Genomic DNA, 17,289 nt, shown 5'->3' with positions numbered 1-17,289 from the left:
TGAATTCAGAATTTAACACAAGTATTTCCACAAAAGGAAAAATAGCTCAGTATACAGATTTGATATACATTTAATGGATATATTGTTCATAAAAGCAGGAATTCATTGTTGCATGTCAGAAGTAATTTAACTTTTATATTATGTTTGGCTCACTCACTTATTATATTTAACAAAACCAATCTATTGTATATTTTAAAAAAAATACAATATTTCTCTTGATAAATGATTTGAGTTAAACAATGAAGAGGCACGAAATGGAGATACTCAAGCAAAAATAAATTACCTATAAATTGCTCTTAAATGAGGTTCAGTACAGTATATATTTTCCATCTCAGGCGGTTTGTTAATAAAATGTTATATATTTGATATCTTGCTCAGGGAGTGACGGAACTAATGTATCGGTACTGTGTTCCCGCCCGGAACTTTATTCACGTAGTGCCACACATGCACATGTGTAAACAAGGAGCTGGGTGACTTCTATAAGAAAAAACGTGATTATAGATGATGTGGTGGCAGTAAACTCATGTCACAGTTTATAGAAAATTAATAAACATTAAAACAGAGCTTCAAACGTAATTTTGAGCCAGAATGGCGCAACAGGACAGCGACGATGACATGGACGAGTTTTATGAAAAATTCAAGGGATATAAAAATCGTTTCAATGAAGACACCTGGGAAGAGGTAACGCTAACAAGTGGAAGATATCAGCTATCAACATTTTGTTGTTGTTTATACGTAAATGAGCAGTGTACTTTATTGCTGTTGTAAGCTAACAAGCTAACTGCTAACTTCATAGCAGTGGTGGAAAATAACCACTTATTTATGTATCGTTACTTTTTAATTTAAGGTACTAGTATTTTACTTTAGTATTTACATTTTCTCCTACTTTAAACTTCCACGCCTCTATATGTATTTCAGATACAAACGTACCTTTTCTACTATTTGAAACCTCTAATTTCTAACTACACTGCAGATTTAGATTAATAAAGCACAATATATTTACTAATTCATATAACATTATTATTATTATTATTATTATTATTATTATGTAAGACTTGACTGCTATCACACAGTGTATATCGTAAGGACTAACCTCCACGTATCTTAGCTTTAAAGTAATATGAATATTACATTTCATTTGATATGGATGAAGCAATTTAACATAATTACAATACAAAAGCATGCAACTGATGCTCTGCACAGGGAGTTTATAGTTTATATTTCAACTATTATACCCCTATTTGGGTTATTTTATTTGTACAATGTAGTTAAAATATGTAGCTTTCAGTACAATAAAGCCCAAATACTCTATAATGTTCATATAATATAATATGATCTCTTTTTTGTGTCATTCAGGAGTTTGATAAAATACCTATGTTCATGAAAAAAGCCCCCGACGTGATCGACCCAAAAGTGCATCCAGAGCTAGCTTGTATCCAGGCCATGGTCCATGATGAAGATCGAACCCCAGAAGGTAGGCGGATCACCGGACCCTCAAGCTTTTAAAGCACCTGGTCCAGTCATGCTTCAGCTTTTGTAGACTTCAGAATCTTTTACTAATTCATATAATTTCCCCTTATTCCTCCCCAGAGCAAGCAAAGAGCCTGAAAGATGAGGGAAATGAGTTTTTCAAGGAGAAGAACTACGAGAAGGCCTTAGTGTGTTACACAGCAGGTTTGAGGAAGAAGTGTGGAGACCAGGACCTTGACACTGTCCTCCTCACCAACCGGGCGGCGGCACACTTCCACCTGCGTAAGGGTTCATTCAACAATTAAATTGTTCATTATTTTCTTAAGCACAACAATTACAGTAAAGCAGTTCTTAGTGCTTAGGCTCCCTCCAATAATGGTCATACAAACCTGATTTCTAAAGGTTGCACACTCTGTAAAATAAATAAAAACAGAATGTATCAAATTCAGAATGAGTGTATATTTAACCAAAGGTTTCCCAGCCTGAGCATTAGATGTGTTATCTTTGTACTATATACAGTTGAATTTGCAAATCATTGCATTCTGTTTTTTATTACATTGATCACAGCGTGGGCTGCACGGTGGTGAAGTGGTTAGCACTCTTGCCTCACAGCCAGTTCGATTCCCACCGGCAGCTCTTCTGTTTGGAGTTTGCATGTTCTCCTCGTGTCAGCGTGGGTTCTCACCTGGTACTTGTATATTGTACCAATATGTTTATAAAAGAAAGTCACTAAAAAGAATCTACAAAATGTGAGTAGAATCTATGATATCAAATAGTGCAGTTGAAATATGATTAACACTCTGATGGATATTTAACACCAGTCACATAGTGTCAGGAACAACTGAAATGTTTGTTTAGTTTGTTCAGCTTTGTCATGCTTGTTTTTTTTAACCCTATGTCTGTTGTGTTGTTCAATTGGACTAAAAAAAAAACTGAGTCAAATTCCTTGTGTGTGTGCACATACTTGGCCATTAAAGCAGATTCTGAATACAGTAATATAATATAAAATAATAAAATAAAACTGTGGTAGTCAGGTGAATAGCCGCCAAGTGCTTGTATCACAGAACAACATTTTCCCCTTTAAACGTCTGCTTGTTCCTTCTTCTTAATTTCATCCTTTTTATGTTTATATCCGCAGGTAACATGCGCTCTGCGTTGAACGATGCTGCAGCTGCAAAGAAGATCAAACCAGACCACCTCAAAGCTTTAATTAGAGGTATGTAATAGACAGATTTAACCTGTAGTAACACCATGTCCTTAAATATGACAGAAATAATCCTGTGTGTGATTCTGCAGGTGCTCAGAGTTGTATAGAGCTGCGTATCTTTGCAGAGGCCATCCAGTGGTGTGATGAGGGGCTCAAAGCTCACCCCACTGACAAGAAGCTGCAGGAGCTGAGAGCAGCAGCAGATAAACACAAGGTGCAATCACTTATGAGTTCAAGTGATTTTTTTGGGTTGTAGGTTTTAAAGTGAGTCTGTGCTGATATTTTGTCTTTTGAGAGTAATTCCAGCCGAGCATAAAGACCTGTTTTCTGTTTTGTGCCTCAGAGAGCAGCAGACAGAGATGCCAGGAAGGCCAAAATTAAAGAGAAAAAGCTGCAGGGTGAGAAAGAAGCTCTTCTGGCTGCTATTAAGGTAAGCATGGTATACCATTACCTAACAAGGAGGAAAATTAAACTCCACAAACTTTTTCCTCAATTAAGCATCAAACCTTTGAAATGTTTTATAACATGTTATACCTGAAACAATCAGTCAAGTTTTGATGGTCAATACTCACTTAAACTTCACAAAACACTTTTTTTGGCCATAACTCAAGAATTCATACTCTAATTATGAACACATTTCTAGGACTGTCCTAGATTAAGTCGACTGATACTCATACCTAACTACTATGTTATTGCAGACTAATCGTTTAGGTGATTTAATCCACAGATCTGTATAAAAACAAACATCACTTTAAATCTTGTAAATCAGAGATGTGTTCTGAAGTCATTCAGCCTGAAAAGAAAAGCATTATAACAATTACACAGCCCCTAGATAAATTGAATCAAAATGACTTATTGAATAAGAAGTTCACACAAAATGTCTGATAGGATAAAATGATGAAGTAAAATGTTCACATAATGTTCTGCAAAAACACTTTTCTGGTCATTATTCAACACCACAACAGAGGGGGTGACATTTGGTTGGATGCTGAAAAGCTGATACTCATATTTGAAGCACTGTCCCCTGTCGTTGCTACATAAATGAGTCTGTACAGACATGGAGGCAAGGCAGTCATTTAAATTATGTAAGATATATTATTGTGTCCTTAACGCAGGACCGAGGCATCAAGCTCCTCCAGTCTGCGAAGCCTCATCAGTGTGTCTCAGAAAGCGAGGATGAGGATAAAGGCTCCTCAGCAGGGATTTCACAGCTGAGCCTGGACGGCCTCGGCTCTCAGGAGGCCACGGGGGCGCAGGTCTTCCTGGACGAGCAGGGCTCTCTGCACTGGCCCGTTCTCTTCCTCTATCCTGAACACCAGCAGACTGATTTCATCTCTGCTTTCTGCGAGAACAGCTGGTAAAACGCCTCTGCTTCTTTTTCTTTCGTCCTGAATATATCTTTATGGAAACACAGCTGCAACATTACAATCTTTTTAATTTATCTGGTTCAGTTTCATAGATCACCTGGCGGTCATGTTTGGAGAGGAACTCCCACCTTGGGACGCAGACAGGAAGTACCACCCACAGAATCTGCAGGTTTGTGCGTTTTGATGGGTATATTATATGAGACAAAAGGTACTTAGAGTACAGTTTTATGCTTTTTCATCTTGTGACTTTCTTACTGCAATCATTATTTACACCACCATCGTGAATAAGTCAACACACTGTTATCTCTACTGTTTTGCTCTGCATCCTTAAACCTGTGCAGTTATACATTTAGATGAAATGACGATGTTTTTTATGACTAACTAATCTCATTGAACCCTTCCTCACTTTGTAGCTGTACTTTGAAGATGCAGAGAAGGAGACATTCTACCAAGTAAACGCAGAGACGTCACTTTTGAAAGTGTTGCAGCATAAAAGGTACATCAAATAATATGAAGCCAGTTTTTTAATTAAGTGTATTTTGATTTATACCACCAAGAACTCTTCATTTTGAATTTTAACTGGTGTTCTCCGATGCATCTGTCACTGATGGTATTAACTTCCCTTCTTTCCTGTCCTGATAACAGGTTTTTCGTCAAGGCAGGCTCTCCCAGTTTCATCGTTCTGGTGAAGGGCTCGTCATTCTGGAAGCAGTTTTTAAAAGGAAAGAAAATACGAGGATTGTAAAAACACTGGCCTTCAAATATTGGGACTTTCATACGACGGAATTCTCTTCTTAATCCCAGAGGACTGACTTTGCCCCTGAAAAACACATGATGGCAGAAAGGACTCATTATTTGACACCAAATATCAAACCTGCATTATTTGTTTTCCTGTCTATACAAATATGAACTGTACATGTTGAAAACTGGCTTCAGATTTTTTTTCAATTGGTAAGACAAATGAATGACAAACTAAATAACCAAAAATGTAATAGATATGTACAAGTGCTTGTCAGTAAAAATTGAAAGAGCCAGCAAAGCAGCGTTTCATTCTGAGTTTGGCATTTTAAAGAGTTGTGAGTCTCTTCCTGGTAAAAGATTTTCTTGGTGCTTGCATAGAGCTAAGTTCTGTTGATACATATTATAACATAATTTATCCAGAAATGACATCCAACAATTTTTTTTTATCAAATGTCGAAAAAATGAATACATTTTTAGGCATTTTAAAATTTGACCATTTTTGACAAAAATTGACATGCTATAATATGATCTGGTTTAATTTTTTTTTTTGTCATTTCTGTAAAAATATGTATCAACAGACAATAATAAAGTCATATTTTTTTAAAAGCATTTTTAGGCATTTTAAAATTTGACCATTTCTAACCAAAATCGACATACTTGTCTAGTATGCCAAAAGTAAAAAAAAAAACATTTCTGATATATATTATAGCACAATATATCTAAAAACAGTAAAACACCACATTATGGTATGTCCAAAATTGGAGAAAATGCCATGCTATAGTATGTCAAAAAAGCTCATACTTCATCCCTAAAATGTTGATACATATAGTCGTATAGCATATAAATCAAACACCACAATAGTATTTAATAAAAAATGACATGAAAGTCATAAAAAAAATGCTGAAAAACAGTATACCAATACACCAGTATGCAAAACAAAACATTTATTTTCAGTGTATTTTCAGCGCATGCTAACAACTTTTTTCAATACAAATATTTTACGGCAAATTTACTTAAAACATGCAGTTAGATGAAGCACAACACTAAGTAACAGGTATTTTCTAACAACTTGTCAACGCTTGCTTTATATTAACAGAAAATGGTCGCAGAGGATGGATAATTGGACCATTTTTGGAGAAAAAAAAGATTTGAAAGGACTACAAGAGTCTTCTTTATCCTTGAGTGGAGGCCTGTGGTGGCTAAACATGAATGGGAACCCAATTTCAAGAATTATGGAATAATAATCATAATTATTAAGAAACTGAAACTTAATGAGTATACTCTGATGAAAAGGGAAAACAAGTGATTACATCCTTGGTTTTCACTTAACATACACTTGAATTTTGTCTTTGGTGTAACAAAGCAAACAACAGCGTGGTCTGAACTGAAACATATTTCCAATGAGAAGCCAGAGGGTTCAGTATGACTTCAGGGGTGCTTCTAGTAGGCTCACAAAACCAGATTGGGGTGGGTATCCAGGAGCCATCTTCTCTGGCACAGGTTGCATTTGTACAACGGTTTGGTTCTTTACATCGATGACACTGGGAGTTTTTTTGCGATGTTTTAACTCACGATGCATTTGACACCAAACGCACCACCCACAGCAACTGGCAGCTGCGATGTCCTTACAGAGAGAACCCTGCGAAGAACCAAAAAACAAATATGAAGTTGCAAACTCAACATTGCTTTGCTTTTATTAAACTTGAAAATCATGAAAATCCAGCATATATCAGCTCTGCATGCATCATACCTTGATACCATATCTGTTTCTCATGGCAACCCTCAGAGACAGGACTGCAGGAGGTACAAACAGAGGTATCCTAAACAATGATGGCATGGGAATGCAGCACATGTCACATAATGGGAGACAACGGTTCTCTCCAAATCTTTCTGAAACCGTGCAGGCAAGACAAGGGCAGCACCAGAATCCATAGCAACCTAAAAAACACACAGATGCACCGACAGAGTGGTAGAAACTCAAAAGGGACTTGATAGAGAAGGACATAAAAATGAGACAAAATAACATAATTTTGTCAAAGTTGTGGAATTGATTCTTACAAGAACTTGCGTCCTCAAAGCAGTCACAGAGTGCACTCTCCCACTCAGTCTTTGGTTGTTCTGCCATTGGATGATGTTGGTGTAGTTTATCCACGGACGATGAACAAGAAACCTGAACACAGAAATCAGAGCAAAGCAAATTAACTCAGAAACTGGCACAATGCTGACAGAAAGCTCCTATCTTGGAAAATGCGAAGCTTTGTCTGAAAATGTCCTATTTGCTATAGTAAGCATACTAATTAGATTTTGGAGTGCTTTGTTGGAAGCAGTTACAGCTAGGTTTGCCGTTTTTCTGTTTGCATGTAGGTGTAGAGGTGATTTCTATCAATAAAGAGTTTTCCAATGGCATTCAGTTTGACAGCAATAACATAAATATCTGTTTACACCTTTAAATTTGTGGTTAAATGTAACCTTATGGATTGATTTAACACACACAGGGGCTTCACTTAAGGAGGCCACAACAGTCAGTGTGGGTCAAACACATGCCATTTATTTTACAATATTTAAAACTCTATAAAACACAGTCCTAAATCCTAAAACTAAACAACTCAAATCTAAAATAATAAAAACAATAAAAATCAATATGACTAAAATATAAAATAGTAAACTAAAATAAACAGCAGTCAGTGCTATGCCACACAGAACAGAGAGTCAGCAGTCACAGCCATGTGTGCCAAACAAAGGATTTCCAGAAAGTGACTCAGGAGCTGGAGGAGAGGCTGATTAACAGCAGGTTTGACTATCTGTCTCCTCCGGTTGGTCTGTGCTGCTTCCTAGTGACCTACTGCTACATAAAGTTTAAAACAAAAGGGGTCCTTCATGATGATACCATAGAGGAATCTTTTTAGGTCCTTAATAGTTCTCTAATCAGTACTAATATGAGTAAAAGTTGGCATCAGCAGCTTTGTGAATACATTTTAAAAGCAGCCTCTGAACTTAGACTGCTATTTAGGCATAATTGAGAGGCAAGTGAGAAAAAAGGCTTGTGATACATTTTATCAGTCTGATCTGAATTGTTTTCTTCCTTGTGTTTATGACTATAGCAAAGGTGAAATAAGTTTTCAACAGAATAATCTTCTGATTTTTTTCCCCTGAGAAACAGTTGGGTCTCAGTTCCAACTCGTCAATGCTTTGGTACGCTCCTTTGCCTAACAAATTCATTACTATACATAACTTAATATAATAAATTATAATTTAAAAAATGTACTGCATCAAATTTGACAGTTAGGATTGGATGTCACCAGGGCCCTAGCAGGACCCAGGATGCCTCTGTTTTTGTGGTAAGGTTTTTATTTTGTCAAATCCGCTACATGTGACTGTGTTACAGGAAAAGTGAAAATCCATCATTTTCATCTGCAGAAAACAACTTCTCTTCGTTTTAAAGGTAGATGTTAATAAACTTGCATTGAACCTTAAGGAATAAGATGAAACATGATTTACCTGATTAATCTGAACTCCTTCTTGACGACTCAAACTGTGAAGTAATGACAGCATATGTCTCAGATTAGGAAACCCATTAACATCCTTTGTTAAGAATAACACATCTGGTATTGTAGTTTCTATATCCAAGTGAAGTTTATACATTCAAGGTTGAAATGTCCCAAAAAGGAACCTTTTACTTTTTCTGTGTTTGATTACAAGACAGTTTATATGAATCATAATAATTTATATGGATTGTTTTTGTGTCTTTGTTTAATACAATCAAATAGAACAGGTTTAACTACAATGATAGATTTCAGAGCAAAATCAACAATGCAATAAAAAAAATGCTTTTTTGCAAATAAAATATAGAAGTTTGCTTCTAAATCCAAAAGTTTTAACAGCAAGCATTGAGCATCAATACATTTTTATAAACACATATTTTACTTGCAATTAAACATTTTTAACAGCAGTGTGCAGATGCTCTTAAACCTGTTCTGTTTGATTGCAGAGTAAAGACACAAAAGTTAACCCATAACAATTGTTCTTCCACTGCTCAATTCAAGAAAAGAAAATGATAAAACTGAATTACCATTGTTGAGATATCCATATCCATAAAATGGACAAGTGTGTCGGTTTTCAAAGTTTGTTAGTTGGTCTCAGGGGTGCAGCTACCTAATCACAGCAGCTGTCTAACCTGCTGCAGTCAGTGGGACGGTGCAGCTCTTTATAACATTCTGTGTTTCCTTCCCTTGTTATTGCCAGCGGGGGTCAGTTATACAGATCAAGATATATATACAGACATAAAGACTTAAGAGACTCTGTGGAGAGAGCAGACGTGATCATGTGATCTGCATCAATGTACCAGCCTTCCTACATGTGCTCCTCTTATGGCTTAATTGACCGTTTGCAAAACTCCTCCCCCGAACGCTCCTCGTCCAATCATAGGTGAAAAGGTGCATACAGAATTTCGTCACCCCGTTAAAATAATCGGCTAACTCATTTTTTGAAGTTTTTGCAGGAAATACAAAAAACACCAAAAGTGTAACATATGACATTTATTGATCATTTCACTCAAAAAGGATGGAACAAAGGATGGCTATTGGCATAGTAATAACACTGTGTGTAAATTATGTAACTTAAGAAAAATAAATGACTTAGGCAATTTTTGAACATGCCTTTGTGGCAAGATATGGTAACACTTTATTTTGAAGGTGTCTATATAAGAGTCACACAAGCCTGTCAGAAACATGACATGTATCATGAGCATTAATGTTACTTCAAAGTGTCTTTAATGTTTATGACACATCCCATGTCATGTTTATGACACGCTCATGTCACTCTTATGTAGACACCTTAGAGTAAAGTGTTACCAATATTAGTGTCAACAATTAAACACTGATAAAGTAAATTGAGAACTAAACAATCTCCCTCCAGCTCTTTGCTGGGTTCTTATCTGATGCCTATGAATGTGGCAAATTGTCAAAGAAGTGATGATCTTAACCCTTTGATGCGCAATATATTGACACCGCTTCTAATGCACAACATGGATCAAAAATGACCCGCATTCATTTCCCATGTTATTTAATGCTTGCTGTGTGTTTCTGTGCTCTATCTTTTGATATGAACTCATTTTATGATTGAATATTCTAAGTATTCTTTAAATGTCTTTTTTTTTAGAACAACAGATCATTATTTCCATTTTGCCTCTCATACTTTATGAAGAAAAAAACTTTTTGTATTCTTACATAGCTAAAGGGGAAAAATCACATGATCTGATCAACTGAGGATGTAGGCGATTTTACCATAGGTGGCCGGTGTCATGAGGAGATGATGTAGGGAAAAGAAAAAAAAATGTTTGGCAAAAAATGACAGGCAATTATTTTAACAGTGTGACGATTTGTAATTCTGACACCAGTTACCCTCAGAGTTTAGCTGGAGGAGTCATTTTTTCCCCCTTTTCCATAAAACAAGTGGAGCTTCTCCGGCTGTGGATTTAACAGTGAGAGAGCCCAACTTAATACGACAAAGATCAACAGACACACAAATGTCTGCTCCAAGTTAAGCTGCTATCTAGCAAAGATGAGCAAAATAACGATTGTCTAGCTGTTAGATGAGGTAATCCAAACCAGACTTAACAGTTATGGCTCCTGTCAACTAGTATTCATACCACTACTAGTGCAAAATGTGATGATCCCCTCCCCCTCTGTGTGTTGTGGCATGTTGTATTTGTCTTCCTTTGCAGGAGGGGCCACAGGTCAGGTCACTCCTCCAGTCTGCAGAGGCTGGAGGAGTGGCTGGAGAAGCACACCTGAATCTAGTCTCAATCACTATATCTCTCTCTCCTTCACAGCCACCACCTTGGTTTGGTTTAGTTGGTCTGGTTTAGTTGGTTTTGTGTAGTGTGTTTGTTACTTTTAGCGTATACACCTGCATTTCACCGTATTTATTTAGTCCTTTCACAATACGTCACAGTACAGTAAAAATACAGACGTAGCCTATAGAACATGCTACATCAGTCTGTGCTATGGATGATTTACTATCTGGGCACCAGAGACATCTTATTTTACATGTTTTGTAGAGTGTAGACTACAGATGAGGTGTTTGTAACTATAGTTACATACCAAAGAGATTTTGTGGATTGTGCTACAAAACTATCAACCACCCAGCATCAAAGTTAATGTACAGCCCTGTACTGCATATATCAATGTTGAACATAATGTCCCACCAGGCCATTATGAACCTATTTTAATCTTGGTAGTATTTTGTGAATGGGCAGCCTACCACGCGGAGGTATTACTCTAAAAACAATAGCTAAAACAGCGGCTAGCAACAGTAACTAAGGGGGCGGAGCTTCTGCAAATGGTCAACTCCAGAGATGTAATTTTTCCGCGGGAAAGACGTCTTTTCGGGTGCAGTGGCACTTTCGCTTTCGTTTGATCTGGTCAATTTGCCAAATGCCAAAAAAGGTTGGACTTTAAAATTCCTAAAATGTTGATACATATAGTAGTATAGAATGTCCAAAAATATGTATTTTTTAAAATGGCACAGAATAGTATGTAATCAAAATGTCACATAAAATTCATAAACAGCGATGAAAAACAGTATACCATTACACCAGTACGCAAAACAAAATATTTATTTTCAGTGGAACTTGTTTGCATGCCAATACAACTTTTTTCAATACAGATATTTTGCTACAAATTTACTGAAAAACATGCAATTAGATGAAGTCTCTTAGGTCAAGCACAACACTAAGTAACAGGTATTATCTAACAACTTGCCAACGCTTGCTTTATATTAACAAAGAAAATGGTCGCAGAGACAAAAAGATTTGAAAGGACTACAAGAGTCTTCTTTATACTTGAGTGGAGGCCTGTGGTGGCTGAAAATAACTGAGGACCAAATTTCCAGAATTTTGGAATAATAATAATAATCATCATAATTATCAAGAAACTGAAACTTAATGAGTATACTCTGATGAAAAGGGAATACAAGTGATCACATTCTTGGTTTTCACTTAACATACACTTAAATTCTGTTTTTAGTGTAACAAAATGAACAACAGCGTGATCTGAACTGAAACATATTTCCAATGAGAAGCCAGAGGGTTCAGTGTGACATCAGGGGTGCTTCTGATTCGCCCTTGAAACCAGACTGGGGTGGGTTTCCAGGATCCATCATCACAGACTGGGGTGGGTATCCAGGATCCATCATCCCAGACTGGGGTGGGTATCCAGGAGCCATCATCCCAGACTGGGGTGTGTATCCAGGAGGCATCATCCCAGACTGGGGTGGGTATCCAGGAGCCATCATCCCAGACTGGGGTGGGTATCCAGGAGCCATCATCCCAGACTGGGGTGGGTATCCAGGAGCCATCATCCCAGACTGGGGTGGGTATCCAGGAACCATCATCCCAGACTGGGGTGGGTATCCAGGAGCCATCATCTCTGGAGCAGGTTGCATTTGTACAACAGTTTGGCTTTGTACAGTGATGACACTGGGAGTTTTTTTGCGATGTTTTAACTCACGATGCATCTGACACCAGGCGCACCACCCACAGAAACAGGAAGCTAGAATGTCGTTACAGACAGAACCCTGTAAAAAAACAAAATAAATATGAAATTCAACATTGGTTTACTTTTATTCAACTTGAAAATCGTGTAAATCCATCATATATCAGCTCTACATGCATCATACCTTGATACCATATCTGTTTCTCATGGCAACCCTCAGAGACAGGACTGCAGGAGGTACAGTAAGAGGTACCCCCCAAGTAGATGCTGTTATGAAAGGGCAGCATATGTCACAAAATGGGAGACAGCGGTTCTCTCCAAATCTTTCTGAAACCGTGCAGGCAAGACAAGGGCAGCACCAGAATCCATAGCAACCTTAAAAAACACACAGATGCACCAACAGGCAGGTAGAAACTCTTAAGGGACTTGATAGAGAAGGACATAAAAATGAGACAAAATAAGGCTTTTTAGACCAAAAAATGTATATTATTTTGTCAAAGTTGTGGAACTGATTCTTACAAGAACTTGTGTCCTCAAAGCAGTCACAGAGTGCACTCTCCCACTCGGTCTTTGGTTGTTCTGCCATTGGATGATGTTGGTGTAGTTTATCCACATATGGTGAACCAGAAACCTGAACACAGAAATCAGAGCAAAGCAAATTAACTCTATGTTATGAGGAACCTTATGTGTCTTGTCTGAAAATATCCTACTTGCACTCACATGGTTTATTTGTTACAGAAAGCGATCTGATTAGATTTTGGAGTGCCTTGTTGGAAGCAGTTAAAGCTAGGTTTGCTGTTTTTCTGTTTGCATGTAGGTGCAGGGGTGATTTCTATCATAAGAGTTTTCCAATGGCATTCATTTTAACAGCAATAACAAAAAAACAGTTTACACCTTTAAAATTGTGCTTTGAAACAAAAGGGGTCCTTCATGATGATGCCATAGAGGAACCTTTTTAGGTCCTTAAAAGTTCTCTAATTCCTTAGTAAAAGTTGGCCTCAGCAGCTCTGTGAATACATTTTAAAAGCAGCCTCTGAACTTAGACTGCTATTTAGGCATAATTGAGAGGCAAGTGAGAAAAAAAGGCTTGTGATACATTTTATCAGTCTGATCTGAATTATTTTCTTTCTTGTGTTTATGACTATAGCAAAGGTGAAATAAAACTTCTCCAGAATAATCTTTTAACTTATTTTGTGGTACAGGAAAGTGAAAATCCATCATTTTGATTTGCAGAAAAAAACGTATTTATATTTAGTCATTTAGCAGACGCTTTTAACCAAAGCGACTTACAAGGGAAAAAAAGGGGAACAATCAAGATATAGTGCAATAAGAGCCGGCAGTGCAGCAATAAGTGCTAGGAGAGAAGATGCTCTCTGAAGAGCTGTGTCTTATCGTAGATGTTAATAAACTTACATTAAACCTTGACATAGAAGATGAAACATGATTTATCTGATTAATCTGAACTCCGTCTTGAGAACTCAGAAACTGTGAAGTGGGACAGGATATGTCTCAGATTACGAAAGCTGTGTTGTACAGCCAGAAACTGGAATTTGAAACCTAAATAATTTCCATGAAATGAAATTGAAACTCTTTGTGAAAAAATAGTTTGTGGTGAAAATTTACCACCCTCTGGTAAACCCTCTTACCACCCTACCATCCCTCTGCAGCTAAGCCTACTTTTTAACCTTAAAAGGATACAACCTATACTTGTTTATATTCAAGTTCCAATGCCTTTACTCTCTGACAATTCCCAGATATTAATGGTCATTATACTGGTTGGAACTAGTTTCTACCTGAAGACTCTGGCTGTTATGAACAAAGGTTCATACTGAGGCCTTTTAACAAAGCAGAACTTTTAGTATTAGAGTAATATAAATCTGTAGCAGAAAATACACTACAAGTTCACACCTGGTATTTTAGTTTCTACATCCAAGTAAAATTAATATTCACAGTCCAGAAGTTTGCTTCTAAATTCCAAAGTTTTAACAGCAAGCCACAATTTTGGATTTGCAAACAAAACTTATCAATATGCAAAAAACTTTTTGGTGAGCATCAATACATTTTGAAAAATACATTTTATTTTACATGCAAATAGACATTTTTAATAGCAGTGTGTAGATGCTCTTAAACCTGTTCTGTTTAATTGCATACTGAAGACAGAAATGGTAACCAATAACAATTGTTCTTCCACTGCTCAGCTCGAGAATAGAAATTGATAAAGCTGAATTACCACTGTTGAGATGTCCATATCCATGAAATGGCCAAGTTTGTCGGTTTTCAAAGTTCGTTAGTTTGTCTCAGAGGTGCAGCTTCCTGATCACATCAGCTTTCTAACCTGCTGCGGTCCGTGTCGTCGCCTTCTGCGTCTCAGCTCTTCATAACATCCTGTGTTTCCTTCCGTTTTGATCACCCGCGTGGAAGCAGTTATACGGATCAAGACTTATATGCAAATATAAAGTATTGAGAGACTCTTTGGAGAGAGAAGACGTGATCATGTGATCTGCATCAGTGTACCAGCCTCCCTGCATGCGCTCCTCGTATGGCCCAATTAGTGAGCCATCAGGCACTGGAGAAGAGGGTAAGTGCAGTTTATGCTAACATAACCTATGTTTATTAAGATGTCTCATTTGATGTTTAAGTTAACAGTTAATGAACAATGTGTTAGATGCATTACTGGAAAGTTATAACATTTCTTTACCACGTTTACTGCTCATTTTAGTGTAAATTGCGTGTAGGCCTATAGCTTTTTTCCCCCAACTTTATTGAAAGTTTTAATAGGCCTACAAATGAGGAATTCAGTCGTACCAGTTCAAATTGTGCAATAGTACGATAGTACCAGCATAGTTACATATGATAGTATAATAAGGGGCAACATTTACAACTGAAACATTACAAGAGCATTTGGAGATAATTGGTGAAGCGAATGGTGCTGATAAAGTGACAGTGGTGTGATAAATAAAAAACATTTCATGTAGCACTTTTCAGCATACTCAATAACATAAAACTTAAGACAATCAAAGAGAATAAGGTTGGGCACACTGGAGGAGGTGGTGGAGAGATGACCTGTCAAGATGTTCCAGGCCATCCTGAAATACCCGGATCATCCGCGACACAAAACCTTTATGGACCAAAAAAAACAGCAGTGGATGGCTCCTTTCTCTCCGTTGCAGGACGGAGAGATACAAAAGATCCTTCGCTCCTACAGCCATTAGACAAGAGCTAACAGACTAACTGAATTTCCCCTTGGGGATAAATAAAGTAATTTTGATTTGATTTGATTTGATTGATTAAATGTGGACAGATTGGTTCAGTCTCAGATATGTTTGGGTAAGGAGTTTACTTACTTACTAACTTACTTTTGACCATGGAGGAGTGTCCATCACATTCTGTCATTTGAAGCCTTATAAAAACAAAACTGTTCTCCTGCCATGCTATAGTAACAACATGAGCCTCTGCAGGAATGTTTTATTATCACTTATAGAAGAGCGATACCACTTATGTGTAAAGTAATGAGAGAGAAAAACAGGGATTTCTTTCAGTAGCAGTGGTGTTATGACAGCCCTCTCTGGTCAGACCTCTGGTGGATAAACAAATTCCTATTATAATGCACCTTTATTGTATTGTTTATTTAGAGTCACTTAGTTGCGAGGATTGCTTGTAGAGGAAAAATAATTTGAAAGCACGACAGTTTTCTCCTTCAATCCTGACTAGATGTAAATAATATAAACTGAATTTAAGGGATTTCCCCAAGAATTTAGGAATAATAATTGTCATAACTGTTAAGAACCTGAAAGTCATTCAGCAAACTCTGATGATCAGGGGACATAATTCAAAGTGATTAATATTTTTAATCACACAGATGCACCAACAGGAAGGTAGAAACTATTATGCAAAATCATTTTTTCCCAATGACAACAAAAAACTGTCTACTGTCGCTTTAAGTGACTGAATAAAGAAGGTTTTCCAAATGACAAAATGCCTTTAGTCTAAAATATGAAATTTAGGTAAGTTGTGGTATTCTTACTTAAGTACTCGCGTCCTCAAAGCAGTCACCGAGACCACTGTTCCAGTCTGTCTCAGGTTGTGCTGCCATTTGTTGTTGGAAAACTTTAGTCACAGATGCTGAGCAATGAACCTGTTAGCACACAGAAATTGCAGTGTCTATGGTAAATAAAACAACAATACCATAGAATTACATGAAGTCTCTTGACACAAGCACAAATAATATGAGTGATATGTGTTTTAGTGACTTTAGAATTAATGTCAAATTTAAATTACATATTTTTCCTTTAAGTAGTAGAAAATATTAAACAGAGCTTGACATGATAAAATAATGCAGTGCTTTAAATTGTGACAAATGTACAAGTACAATCCAAACTACAAGGTAATGTTTTCTCTAAAAAACAATTTTAAAAAACACATTCACATCTATAACATTCATACAATTTTAGACATTTAATACACTCAAGAAGTGTTAGGATGCCTTTTTTTGTGGTTATTGTTAAAAACTACTTCTGCTGTGCATAAACCCAACTTTTCTAACTTTAACAGCACATCATTAAACTTTCATTTGACTGTTAGAATAAAGATGTAACATGTTTTACCTGATTGAGCTGGACACCTTGTTGGCAAGGTATATTAATGGATAGGTCGCAGGTTAGGAGTGGGTGGCATCACCAGCAGTCATACAGATCAAGATATATATGCAAATATAAAGTATCAAAATACTCTGGAGAGAGCAGACGTGATCATGTGATCTGCATCAGTGTACCAGCCTCCCTGTATGTGCTCCTAGTATGGCCTATTTAGTGAGCCATCAGGCACTGGAGAAGAAGATAAGTGTGGTTTATGCTAACGTCACCTTTGTTTGTTAAGATGTTTCATTCGATGTTTAAGTTACCAGTTAATACAGGCTGTGTTAGATGCTTTACTGAAATGTTATAGAGACATCTGCATTTCTTTACCACGTTTACTGCTCATTTTAGTGTAAATTGTGTGCATAGCTATTTTT

The 17,289-nt window shown here is 37.0% G+C and overlaps 2 protein-coding genes and 1 long non-coding RNA gene across 3 annotated transcripts; 1 reads left to right on the top strand and 2 right to left on the bottom strand.

Moving 5' to 3' along the window:
- The first annotated feature begins 408 nt into the window (after positions 1–408).
- Positions 409–5,066, top strand: ttc4 (tetratricopeptide repeat domain 4). Its single transcript, XM_059341432.1, has 10 exons — positions 409–681; positions 1,357–1,474; positions 1,591–1,752; positions 2,609–2,686; positions 2,767–2,891; positions 3,021–3,107; positions 3,793–4,034; positions 4,129–4,213; positions 4,458–4,540; positions 4,690–5,066. Exons 1-10 carry the CDS (start codon positions 589–591, stop codon positions 4,787–4,789), a joined length of 1,173 nt encoding a protein of 390 aa, XP_059197415.1. The 5' UTR covers positions 409–588; the 3' UTR covers positions 4,790–5,066.
- A 1,663-nt stretch (positions 5,067–6,729) lies between these two features.
- On the bottom strand, positions 6,730–9,129 carry LOC131978034 (uncharacterized). Its single transcript, XR_009394926.1, has 3 exons — positions 8,855–9,129; positions 8,284–8,317; positions 6,730–6,955 (listed from the first exon to the last, which is right to left on the bottom strand). It is a non-coding gene; the product is annotated as an uncharacterized LOC131978034 (long non-coding RNA).
- Positions 9,130–11,383: 2,254 nt separating this feature from the next.
- Positions 11,384–14,918, bottom strand: LOC131977999 (rhodopsin-like). Its single transcript, XM_059341489.1, has 4 exons — positions 14,509–14,918; positions 12,798–12,909; positions 12,463–12,653; positions 11,384–12,360 (listed from the first exon to the last, which is right to left on the bottom strand). Exons 1-4 carry the CDS (start codon positions 14,530–14,532, stop codon positions 11,875–11,877), a joined length of 813 nt encoding a protein of 270 aa, XP_059197472.1. The 5' UTR covers positions 14,533–14,918; the 3' UTR covers positions 11,384–11,874.
- Positions 14,919–17,289: the final 2,371 nt, after the last annotated feature.

The sequence above is a fragment of the Centropristis striata genome, chromosome 9 (genome assembly GCF_030273125.1).
Source record: "Centropristis striata isolate RG_2023a ecotype Rhode Island chromosome 9, C.striata_1.0, whole genome shotgun sequence".
Classification (NCBI taxonomy): domain Eukaryota; kingdom Metazoa; phylum Chordata; class Actinopteri; order Perciformes; family Serranidae; genus Centropristis; species Centropristis striata.
The sequence above is the reverse complement of the archived record's forward strand: the minus strand, read 5'-3'. Positions and strand labels throughout refer to the sequence as shown.